The sequence below is a fragment of the Erpetoichthys calabaricus genome, chromosome 3 (assembly GCF_900747795.2).
Source record: "Erpetoichthys calabaricus chromosome 3, fErpCal1.3, whole genome shotgun sequence".
Lineage (NCBI taxonomy): Eukaryota > Metazoa > Chordata > Cladistia > Polypteriformes > Polypteridae > Erpetoichthys > Erpetoichthys calabaricus.
In genome coordinates, this window is record NC_041396.2 from 96,958,156 (window position 1) to 96,971,204 (window position 13,049).

A 13,049-nucleotide genomic window follows, 5' to 3' on the forward strand; every position below is an offset into this window, starting at 1 on the left:
ATAACATTTTTAGCTTGAAAAAATGATGTATTCAGTAAATTGTAATGCTTTTTGTCACATTGGGAACAAAATACAAAAAAGAGCAGGCTAGTTATTTTTTTGAATTTTTAAAATATTCTTTACTTCAAACAATTTCATGTAGCAAAATAATATATACCATGATTATGAAGCAATAACCTAAAAATGCTAAACTTATCCTTTAATACTTTCTATGAGTTTCACTTATGAAATGATCCATCTGTGTTGTAGACCAGTGAAGTCAAAGTTTAGGGTTGTGGGAGTCCTATCCCAACAGTTTATGGTGTAAGGTTGGAACCTGTTGTGGAGGAATGCTAGTTCATTTCAGAGGCCACTTACACTTGCACTGGGCCATTTTAGAATCACTGCTTAATCAAACTTTCATTTCTTTGTGATGAGGGATATAAAATCAGAGCTCACAGAGTAAAGCCAATGCAAGACAGAGGCATTGTTCAAACTCAGGTACCACAGTGATTAACACCAGTGCTTCACATCACCAGGAGAATGGGTTTAAAATCTCATCCAACCACTTTTTTCGTAGGATATTGTATTTACATGCATAATTTACAGACACAAATAAATATACAACTAGCTAGTTCAACTTCATGTACCACATCATAGCCTAGCCATAAGGCAATGCAGTCCTAATCATACAATATTCCTATGTCACAATTCAGTACCTGACAACAAGGTGGACACCATGAGCTATATGCCTCACACTCTGTCTCTGATCAGAAAAAATAAATTACATGCAATAAAGAGACAAAGTGAGCTTGTTGGGGTGATGTACAAAGCTTTGTTGGTACCTAGAGATGGAGGTAGATCAGTCCTCTTCCCCCATCATGTCGTCCAAGGTGGAATAGTGTCTTACCAGGTGGTGGATGTACTCTACGTGCCACAGTCCTGGATTCACATCTCGTCTCAGCACAAGACAGTATCTGCTAAGCCAAAGAGTGGCCTTCACACAGCACATGAGATGCAAAGCCCTGGATTGTCTTGTCTACAGTATGTGTGCCAGGAAATAGTACAAAAGGCAGTGAGTGATGGTAGACACCTCCTAAGCTCACAATTTCACAGTTCTTGAGCTATGACATCCATCAAGGTCTGTATGAATGGACATTACCAGAATACAGCCTTCTTTGTAGTCAGTCAGAGCTCTGTGGATGCAATTGCAGACAAAGGAGGATCTCAGCAAGTAGGCAATGTCCTGGATGCCTTGTAACTTTTTGTGGAACTCTTTTTATATGACCAACCTCTTTGCTCTGCTTCCATGCCATACTTTCCGAATAAACATTTTTTTTAAGTGCCAGGTTCCCTCGCAAAGGCATTTATTTAACAGAAGACACTACATTGGACAATATAAAATGAGTGTCGAAGTGTGCTTACTGGACCTCTTATCAAAAAATAAAATTAAAGATGCAGTCTGGTTTGTAAATCTCTTATCAGGGAGGACTGAAGAGTAAATAGTCTTCCGGAATAGAAATTCTTAATACTGGTTAAAGGATAAGATTGGTATTTTCATGACCAAGACAAGAAAACAGGAAATAGTTTCAAGAATCGGGGATAGAATAATTGTTTTTAGTTTTTCTAGTCCTTTCATTATAAGAATAAGGCATGTTTTTTAAGTCAAAACCTCTGCAGCTTCAGAGTGAACAAATTATCTAATTTGAATCCTTTTTGTCATGTTTGGACCCAGGTTACCTTAAGTCCAATTATAAGGTATTTTTATAATTTATAAAAAAAAAAAATACTTTTTACATAATTTTATGTGCCAAATTAACATATACATGATTGTGAGGAAATAAATTTGACTTGAAAAATACCAAAATTATCCTTTAACCTTTGAATCTCTAAAATGTAGACTGAATTAATTAGCACATGCTAATCAGAGATAACCAGCAATTTGTGGCAGAGCGGGCAGGAGTTAAGCTTCATTGACTCAGATTTTGAGCTCTTTGGGCTTTTTTTATAACGTCTAATCTGTGCAAGAGCTGATGGGAGCTCAGCTCCATTACCTTGGATTTTGAGCTCTCTGTGCTCCAGGACCTCCAAATGTACTCCGGTTCCTCAAAATCTACATAAAATGTTTGTTTTTAATTTTTGATAATGCTTAAATAAACAAAGTTTATTAAGTAGCCTTTATTTACATTTTCTGGAAGTAAAGTAAATAATGTTATGCCTATTGATTGGTTGATGTGGAAAAGAAAAAAGAATGGCAAAACCACTGGAAGCTTCATAGAGAAAAATCAAATCAAGTAATGGATTAAAAAAAGCTGCCATAAGTGCAGTGATTATGGATGGTGATATGGAGGCTAAGAAATAAGAGGAACACGTGCAAGGCATTGTGAATGAAGGAACATCAGACGAGGTTGAGGTGAGCAAAAACTTCAATTTGAGTGTACTACACTTACTGTGGACAGCAGAATGATTTAAGATTGCCAGATATCCTAGAATTAATTTAATGCATGTGAGTATATGTGTAAACAGTGCAGATATTATGTATTTGTTGTCGATGAAGTAATTTAAAATCAACAGAACTGCAGGACTCTGGTAACCAAATTGCCAATGTGGGTGCACCTCCATGCCACCCCCAGGCAGTCAAAAGGAGCTCTAGCATGTCATGATTTATACATTAAGCACTGATGCAAGCCCTCTGTGCCACACATGTCATGTAAAGAAATTCAAGTTAAGAAAAGAAAATAATGACAGACAGGACTTTAAAACCAGTAAGTTTTATAATTTATTTTCCAGGTTGCCTAGCTTTTGTTGAGATATTGATTAACTGATGTTGAAAAAGCATACAACCAACATACAGTATGGCTGTTAGTGATATTTGTCATGGGAACAGAGTGAGGATTAATTGGCTGGACTTGCTGGATTTTGTTAAAACTATTTTTTACAGTATATAAACATTAAAATCACAATTCCTGGATAGAATTTTGTAATTAGGAATGATCCCTGGAACTACTAAAGATGTTACAGACAACTGTTGGCATCATAGATGGTTTGTTCAGGAAAGTCTTAAGGCAGCTTCAGGGTGCAGATCCACCAACTATTTCTTTTATAATGTTAGTTTCAATATTTCTTGTAGGTGTGGAGTTGAAATCTTGAAGTATTAGATACATTGAAACGGTTTAGGGTATAGTACTTGTCTACCCTTAGGAAAGAATCTGGTTAAATAATTGTGAGGTGCAAAAAAGTAGTTTTAAATACAGCAAGTGCTTCCCAGGATTGGTTAAATTTTCATGCAGAACCATTAGCAACAGCAAAACATTAGTAAACATTCCTAGGTGGCTCCTTTTATTGGTTGCAAATTATGTCTTCTCTATCAAAACCAAAGTATAGGCGTTTTTTTTATGAAGGAAGCAAGACGAGGCTTTAAAAAAGTGTCTGTCTTTAACAAGATATCAGCTTCCCTGCTCTTCTTGCCCAATGAACACTTACATCAACACACCCTTGTTCACTTAACAACACAGAAGGGACCTGCTTCACTAGCCAATTTCCCCCACTATCCTTCCATTTTCTATCATTCTGGATGTACTTAACTCTAAACCTAGCTCCTATTGTTGACAGCCCAGGCAGAGATGCAGAGTTACGAGCTAACTCCTGTGTTGTATTCTTTCAATTTGCCTGCAGTCTCAGTCCCATCTCAGGTCCCCCTCCACGGTCAAATCTCCATGTTCTCCACATGCTTGTATAGGGTTTCTTTTGAGTATTCTGATTTTTCTCCCACGTCACCAAAGATGAGTAGTTAATGTTAATTGGAGACTCTATGTGATTTACAGTTTAATGAATGTATGTGTCTGAATATTTGCATGAATGGGATGGTGAGTGCACTGTCTAGGGTGGCTGCTTGCCTTGTGTTCATTGCCGATGGGACAAACTCCAACCCACCTTACCTGAGACAGGGAGTCAGTCCATTAAAGGGCCCATTCATGCATACTCACATGAGGTGAATTTTGAGTTGCCAATTAACAAGCCATTGTCACTCTTGGGTCACAAAATTGCACAGATTCATTCAGGGTTTTCAAGAAACAGAAACTTTATTCATTAACAGCTTAATAAAGGATAACGGATAAAGCAGAGACTGTCTGGGGGAAAATAGACAAGGCAATGAGACCAAAGGACAGCTGCAGTACCGGCTTTTAAATGTTTAAAGCCCTGCGCGAGATGCAGATCACACTGCACAGCAGCAGCAGAAAGCCTGCAGCTGATCTAGCAAAGAGGAAATAAAAAACTGTATTTGTTTCCCATTGAATCACCGTTTAAGAAGGGGTTTCAGAGGAGCGGCCACAACCCCTTGGGGCTGCGTTTAGCGTCTTCACACCATCTTACAATTTAATGGCAAAAGTCCAGATGTATTCTTTTACCCATGCCTGAAAACAAAACCAAACCTAGGCAACCTGATTGCAATATATTTGTGGTGAGTTGATTTTAAAGAACATAAATATTCTCAATTTTTGTCTTTGGCGTTACATTTTTCAGAATAAATGCCTGCAGTATTTTATGTTTTGTTTAGTGAGGGCAATACCTCCATGAATTTACCAACAACTTAAAAGGAACAAATAATCCTTAAACTGGCTGCCTCACAATGCAGCTTAAAATGTTTTTCACTCACTGTAGCAATACTTGCATTAGTAGGACTCTTATAGTAAAATAATTTGCTTACCAAGATGCTGGTTTTCATTCTCCAGCTCCTTTGTCCGTAAATACTGCTTTTCCAGCTGAAGCTTCAGCTCTCGAATCTGCCCCTCCATAGCTAAAGACATAAAAATTCTCATATTGTCAAACTTGACATGTTTAGCAAGTGCCTCTTCCTCACATTAGCAAGAAGAACACATTTTTTTGCAAAAATGTTTTTGTTGTACTCATTAGTCAGTTACTTTGCACCCATATAGCAATGAAAGAATAAAAATAAAGCAACTCTTTAGTTTCTATAATATTTCTAACTCACACTTTTATATTATATCTTGTAGCAATTCAGTGTGACAAATTCCAGTAGTTAAATAACATTATTTTTTAATTTTTCTCAATATACTTTATTGCTTGGGAAAAGATATCTTATCACCAATTCCTTTCCAAAGAAAAATAACACTATGTAAACACAAATCCACTCAAGAAATAGATGGTGAGAGTTCAAATTGTTATTAAAAATCAAAATAATTAGCACACCCACTTAAATATTTTTGGACAGCATTTAAACTAATAGCGTGGACTTCTGCATACAGTACATAACTTGGCAAGAACATTTACAAAATATAAAATCCTTAAAAACCAAGAAATGATGTCAGGAGAGCTCATGGTCTTCAGGGACTTGTTTAGTTATATCCATCTGTCAGTGACTTCAATTGTTTTGCTTTCTGCTAACAACAGGAATCAAAATAAATAACGTCACCCACACATCTGTATTTATTTTATAAGAGCGACCTGCTTTGCTTTTCACTTCTTTAACCCAAATTATAATGTAATGAATAAAAAAAATACTAAATTCTTTTAATTTTTGCATTTTTGTTGCAGCTACAGCACCTACTTGGAGAAATGGTCAATAAATAATTAATAAATAAGAAAATAATTGTCATATGGTTGATCAGGTAATATTCAGCTAAGTATGGTAGAGTATCTCAGAAGCCATTTTTTTTTTATAAAATATTTGAAACAATATTTCCTGTTTCCTGTGGCTGCAGTAACAAAGTAAATTTAAATCTGATGTAGTGGAGGCGTAATGATGGTGCAGCATAAAGCAGGTTGCTTTGGGTGCCAACTGGCCAAAAAACCCTGTTTAACAAATATTTGATAAAATAAATGAAAATCAAACAGTTCAAAGTGTGTTTTAACAACAAATACTGCAATTCTCTTCATAGAATGTTTGCAAAAGGTCATTTCTGGCTTGGATCAACACAGGAGCTGGGTCAACATGTAAATGAGACACCATCCTCCATGAGCATTCTCTCCTTTTAGAATATGCAGAATGGGGCTTCTTTTGCTTCAGTGCCCTTAAAGGGCAGTTTCTCCAGGCTGTGAGGGAAGAAGGAGACAAGACTGTTAGCTGCAGTGCCCCCTCTCGTCCCGGGGTGGTACTACTTACTTTAAGTTAACTTGGAAGGTGATTCTCTGGCACACATGTGTGACATTGCTTATACATATATTACCTTCCAAGTAGATACAATAATTTTATAAATAAATGAACCTAATATTGACAACAGTTTGGCACAGGCAATCTAGATCAAGAGTTACAGGTATTGTCAGGCATGCACTCTCATGAAGCGTTTTAGGGTCTCTAAGCAGGTAAGAACAATAGGGGCAAACAGTGATGTGACACCTTCATTAATAACCATCCTCTGTCTACATTTAGTCCAGAGGAAAAAAAAAATGAGAATCTGTGACATCCAGAAGACAGCATTCACTCATCATCCTGCATCTAAAGGAGATAGAACTATGTCCTCAGAAGCAGGTCTTATGGGCTGATGAAGCCAAGGAACAGACTGGTCCTCTGAATTTTATACGACCACTAAAATTAAATGGGGAATCTGCCATTGATCCCAGCACTACTGTACATCTATGTTTGTTGTTCAGTTTTTTCAGTTGCTATACCTTTATAACACCATCAATTAGTCTTCATCTTCCAATAACACAAATTGAATGCACTCAGTAAATTAATAATGTTGCATATTTATTACTAGCTTACATTTCCACAAAGGGTAGAAGATAAGCCTAGTTTGTATTATTAGTTTAATTTCCACTTGATAATGCTGAAAGTAATTTATCTTGAAAAAGTAAACAACTATAGCATGAAATGCTGATTGGTAGAAAAGGCAGACACTTTATTGCTGCACAATAAACAAACAGAATTCATGCAGACTTTATGCAGACATAATTTAGGTAAGAATAACACCAGCATCTCTGGCTATGAACATGTACCAATGAATCTGACTTTGTACAGTGGACAGAAACTTGGACAGACAAGCTCCTGTGCCTCCTGTCAGAATGTATTATGAACACCAAGCAGCCCCATCAATGTGAAAGAGTTTTGGAGGTGCCTGCCCATTCAGACTGTCATTAAAGATTTTTTTAAATACTGTTTTGCACTAAAATATTATATTTATGATGATGCATATAGTAAACAAATCTCTGCTTTTGCTTTCTGAGTTGCAAATATTTTGCTATAAAATATAAAAAGCAAATGTTCTTACAAACTTAAGACAGAAAGATGTGGGAACAGCTGCATGTCAGCTGCCTTTAATACACAAGTCTTGAATCTCACGGTAATAAAAAATCTTTAAAAGTTTGGTTTTGCTAATGTAAACACGCTTTCCTAAGATGTGGTGCTTCTCTCTTTCAGTTCCATCTCAAATGTTGTGTCCCCAACCCTTTCCAGGAGAGTAAATCTGAAGAAGACACCTTTCCATCCATCCATTTCCCAACCCGCTGAATCCGAACACAGGGTCACGGGGGTCTGCTGGAGCCAAACCCAGCCAACACAGGGCAGGAAACAATCCTGGGCAGGGTGCCAACCCACTGCAGAGAAGACACCTTTGAATTTTATTAAATCTGAGAAAGTTAGAAACAAGTTGAGTTGAATTTTGCTGAAAATTAGTTAAATTTTTTTGTCTGTTTTGTCTGTTTAAAGAATTCAAAACTCTTTCCACAACTGCAGGAATAAAGTGTGCTTGGAAAAGAGCTGTTTATTAAGTTTGAATGAGGCAATATGCGTTACATATTGAGAGATCACATTTCCACTGTTCTAGAGTCAAATGTTGACGTGTTTTACAGCACTCCAGCTGACGCTTGGCATTGTGCTTAGTAATCATAGGCTTGTATGCAGCTGCTCGGCCATAGAAACCCATTTTATTAAGCTGCCAGCATACAGTTTTTGTGCTGATGTTGCTCTCAGAGGTAGTTTGGAACTCTATTCTGAGTGATGCAAAAGAGGATGGGCGATTTTTACATGCTAGGAGGTCATGCTCTGTGAGTTTACATGGCCTACCACTTTGTGTCTGAACTGTTGTTGCTCCTAGCTGCTTCCACTTCACAATAATAGCAATTACAGCTGACTGGGGCAAATCTAGCAGAGCAGAAATTTCATGTAGTGAGTTGTGGCAAAAGTGGCATCCTATGACAGTGCCACATTTAAAGCCATTGAGCTCTCCAGCATGACCCATGTTACTGCTAGTGTTTGTTAATGGAGATTGCAGGGCTATGTGCTTGACTTTATGCCCCTGTTAACAAATGGATTTGGCTGAAACACTTGAACTTAATAATTTGGAATGGTGTCCACATACGTTTGACCATAAAGTATATGTCCTTAATGTAAGGTAGCTGTGTTGCTGTGTCGCCGACTTCACCCTGCATTGACCTTGAGCTGAGCAAATGCTGTACCAGGATGTTATGCAGCCACCACATATGAACTTTACTGTGCACTTGTTGAAGTTGGTGTGTAAGCATAGACGGAGACCTCCAGAGTTTTGTCAGGTGTCTATGGAAGTAAAGGTATTGTTGAGGCACCTTGACTATAGTGAATTTGTTGTGCCCACTTCAGGTTATCAGTGATGCTAACTCTATGCTACATAAAGCTGCTGTCCCTCTCAACAGCATCTTCTTTGATGCATACACCTACTCCATTCCTTGTGGGAAAAGTAGACTGTTCCAACATCCCTGGACTCTGCGTAGCAGGCAGCCAGTTACAACAGTCACAAGGAATTCATAAGAACGCAAGAATCAACTACATTAAATTGAACATTGAAACCTAAAAGTTTATAACATAAGCTTGCAGCAACTAAATAAAATGTAGTTATCCCTCCAGATCAGACAAATGAAAGAAAAAAGACAAAACAAAGAAATTAATGGAGAATCTCCCTAGTACTAGAGTGTTGTACCATGTTAGCCATTATTAATGTAGTGAGAAGTCAAGCAAAATGATAACTTTTATTGGCTAACGTCTTGCCTGAAGAAGGAGCCTGAGTTGCCTCAAAAGCTTGCATATTATAATCTTTTTAGTTAGCCAATAAAAGGTGTCATTTTGCTGGACTTCTCACTACATGGAGAATCTCCCCAAACTTAACTCTTTCTTCCTGAGTCTAACCCACAATGTGGTGGCTTCTGCAGCTTCAGACAAAGAGGAACATGAAAATGCTTGTACTGAAATTACCTGTACCCCTCTTTGTAGTGACAGTGAAAAAACAGATGAAAATGTTGGTGAGCCTTTTCTACTCCAACACAACAACACTGCCATTATAAATGACGACCCCGCTCTCTGACCAAATCATCTATCAGATAAAGACCACTGTTCTGGTGAAAACTAAAGTTTATTCTGTAAATAATGATTGGAGTAGATTTACTAATTATTATATACAAATGAAAAATAGAGAAAGGATAAGTAGATCATGGATGGTGTACTGTACCGTGAGAAAAATGAGAATGTGGTGTACTTTTGTTGCCGTCTTTGTGAATCGATAAACGTATCTGCTCAATTAAAGCACCATGATAAGTCTGTAGAACACATCCCTAATATAGGTAACTGGCACCATCTCTCAGGGAGGCTAAGCACAAACTTGGTCAGCTGTTCTGTCTCACATGCACTCACACTCACACTTATTTGCAGTTATAATGGACTAGTTTCCCAATCCACAATTTGTTTTCTCTCACTCAAAATGAGTTTTGGAGAGAAAGCTTTAGATTCGTCAGTTTTCAATGGGTCTCCTGATACCGAAAACATTGATATTTCGATGATGGGTGTATCTGTCTGTGTGTGTCTGTATGCCACAGTTTCTTGAGGATGGTCTAGAGCTAAAACGGCTGAAAGGAAAAATACCGAACTCGAAACTTAAGCCTGTTATGAGGTGACGATGTGCTGATTAGTTGTTGAGACAAATTGTGCAAGAGAAAGAGGCACTCTAGAGCAGGGGTCCCCATTTTTGGTCCTGGAGGGTCCCAGTAACTGCAGGTTTTCATTCTAACCCTTTTCTTAATTAGTGACTTGTTTTTGCTCCTGATTAACTTCTTTTGAATTAATTTTATTTGACTTGCTCTTGAAGACTCAGACTCTTTAATTGTTTCATTTTCCTTAATTAGCAGCCAAACAATAATGAGATACAAAATGAACCAAAACATGACCAGCAAAATATGATCAACAATGTAAATCATACAATATCTGAAAATAAAGAAAGGTGAAGGTCTCAGGAATGCTGATCTGCTCAGGTCCCCAAAACATTTGACCAGTGCTCTTAGAAAAGAGAAAAACAACAATTTCAGAAATGTCTGCTATTTCACAATGAGACCAGCAATAAGCCATGGAATAAAAGAACAGGTTTAATAAACAATAAATCAGTGCCTAATTAAGCAACTGCTTGGAGTGAAATTTTTTGGAGTTTCAGGCCCTGACTTAGTTGGTCTTCTGTTGGCTCCCTCACTTCACATTTCATTTCTGTTTGGGTGCCATTTAAGGAAAGAAATGAAGCAATTCAGAGAAACAATGAAAAAACTCAGGAGTACAAATCTTAAAAAACAGGTCAATTAAAATGATTTCAAATGAAGTTAATTAGCAGAAAAAACAATGCACTAATTAAGAAAAGATCTAGAATGAAAACCTGCAGCCACTGGGGCCCTCCAGGACCGGAGTTGGGGACCCCCGCTCTAGAGGACCCCTTTGTGTAACTTAACTCCTGCCTGTTCTTTTAGTCTGTCTAACTGCCTGAGATTACAGATGTAGAAGGAAAGGGGGGTGGAAGTGCTAACATACCTGACCACAGAGTGGTAAGAGTATGGAATTTTGAATGTTGTATTAAGGTGTCTACACAATAAAGAATACAAAGGGGAAAATAGGGTCACCATAGGATGCTAATCGACGAAACAATTCCTCAAAAGAAAGTTGTTTTATAGGCTGCAATATCATTGCAAGATGGAATGAAAACACAATATTTCCTTACAAGATCACAAAAGTGAGTTATAATTATAATGCGTATTTGCTAGACATCAATTTTCTGAAGACCCTTTGAGTACAGGATGATATGGAACTGGAGCCCACAAATTCAAGTGCCAGCGCTGAACAGGAAGTATCCATTTAGCATCAGTTTATTTACAGAAAATGATTAGTATTATTGTATATTTGTTTAATAGCATTTATTCCAGGCAACATGCGAGGTATACAGTGCAGTTTATTGTAGCACAAGAAGGTTAAGTGTGTTGATCAGTGTCACTTGCTGATTTGGGAGTGGGATTTGAAGCAGCAGCCTTGTGGTTTGAAGTCCAATCAAGCCAAGTGCATGCCTTTGGACTGTGGGGAAGACACTGGAGCTCCTGGGGAAAAATCCCCATAGTCACAATCCAAGAATCATAGGGTTGAGTATATTACTCACTGTGCCATCATGAACTCCTGTTAGTTACAACTACAGGAAAATCTCAATAACTGCAATAAATACAGTGCCTAAGAAAAAGGCCCAGAACTCAGTCTAATTGAAAATTTGGGGCTGGAGTTGAAAAAGGCTGTTCACTCACAATCCCCATGCAACCTGACCGACCTTGGACAGTTTTGTAAAGACGATGAGGTATACAATTGCAGTGTCCTGATGTACAAAGCTGATAGAGATCTGAGCACACAGAAACAAGGCTGACTTGAAGGTTCTGAATGCTTATGCAATCAATAATTTTGTGTTTTGTATTTGTAATTAGTTTAGACCACTTTGCCGAGACTGTTTTCACTTTGACATTAAAGAGTCTTTTTCTGCTGAACAGTGTCAAAAAAGCAAAATTAAATCCACTATGATTGAATGTTTTATAACGTAAAGCGTGAAATCTTCCATGGGGATGAATGCTTTTTAAAGCCACTGTACTTACATTTGATTGGTGCTGCACTGTATAGACACTTTAAGTGTTAATTTAGTTCTACCTTCTACAATCATGAACAAAGGAAATAATATTAGATAATGATCTTATAATACCATTATTAATTAATCTTATGTTTTACTCGCACATACCAGGTCAGTTCAGTAAATATGAGTGAAAACTGCAGTGCCTAGAGAATGCACATGGAGAATGAATTTGGGTCCCATGATCTATGAGCCCATAGCTTTAATAACTGCACCACTGTTCTATCCCACTCCAGACACAATACTTAATAAAATATGCAAGTTAAGGCTAATTTTAATCATACTCTCCATCAACAGCCAAAAAGAAAAGACAAAAATATATTTTTGTTGCTTACAAAGCCAAAGTTGCACCAATCTAATCAGTTTGTTGTTGCCCTGAAACATCACAGAAGTGAACATTCAATGTTCATTTCTGCCTTCATTAAACCTTTCCACTTATTTGTTGACCTTCTGTTTGTCCTTAAAACATGTCCTCTTTTATACACTCATTCTTCTGTTCATTTCTGCACCACCAACAGTCTCAGCATGCTAGACTTTGAAACGGCCTTCTGCCAGAGGGACACCCACATCATCTTATTGACCTCACTTAAAAATGGAACACATCTTGTGAATAGCAAACATATAAAGTGAAAAGCCATAATAATAATAATTTTCAAGAACTACATCATGTGTATCCCTTTTAAAATGTGTAGCTTTAATTTTTAAGCAACACTCGCTTGCACTAGCATATTATGCCTTAAGTGCTTGCAAGGCAGGCAGGCAGGCCTGGCAGATAGATAGATAGATAGATAGATAGATAGATAGATAGATAGATAGATAGATAGATAGATAGATAGATAGATAGATAGATAGATAGATAGATAGATAGATAGATAGATAGATAGATAGATAGATAGAATAAAAATGAAAACATCAAACCATTAATAGAATAGTGTAATTAATACTGGCATCCAGATTACAATCCCCTTCATGAATTTAAAGAAACTTGCATAGTTAAATGTCTACTAATGACATCAGAGGTGCCGAATCCTCTGACAACTGAGATCACATGAAATGTCACTGCATACAAGATGGCAAATTTAACAGTTGGTATATGCAGATCACAAGAAGCAACAGTTAGTGACAAGTCTTCAATAATTGCTCCAGAAAGCTATTTAAAGAATAGATGTT

General features: G+C 37.3%; 1 protein-coding gene across 1 annotated transcript in view; it reads right to left on the bottom strand.

Annotated features, from left to right (window-relative positions):
- The window catches only part of prkg3 (protein kinase cGMP-dependent 3), a 113,242-nt gene that overhangs the window by 78,724 nt on the left and 21,469 nt on the right, over positions 1 to 13,049 (bottom strand). Inside the window, exon 2 of the mRNA XM_051924601.1 lies at positions 4,688 to 4,777. Coding sequence (XP_051780561.1) covers positions 4,688 to 4,775 — 88 coding nt within the window. The 5' untranslated portion in view covers positions 4,776 to 4,777. The remainder of the gene's footprint in view (positions 1 to 4,687; positions 4,778 to 13,049) is intronic.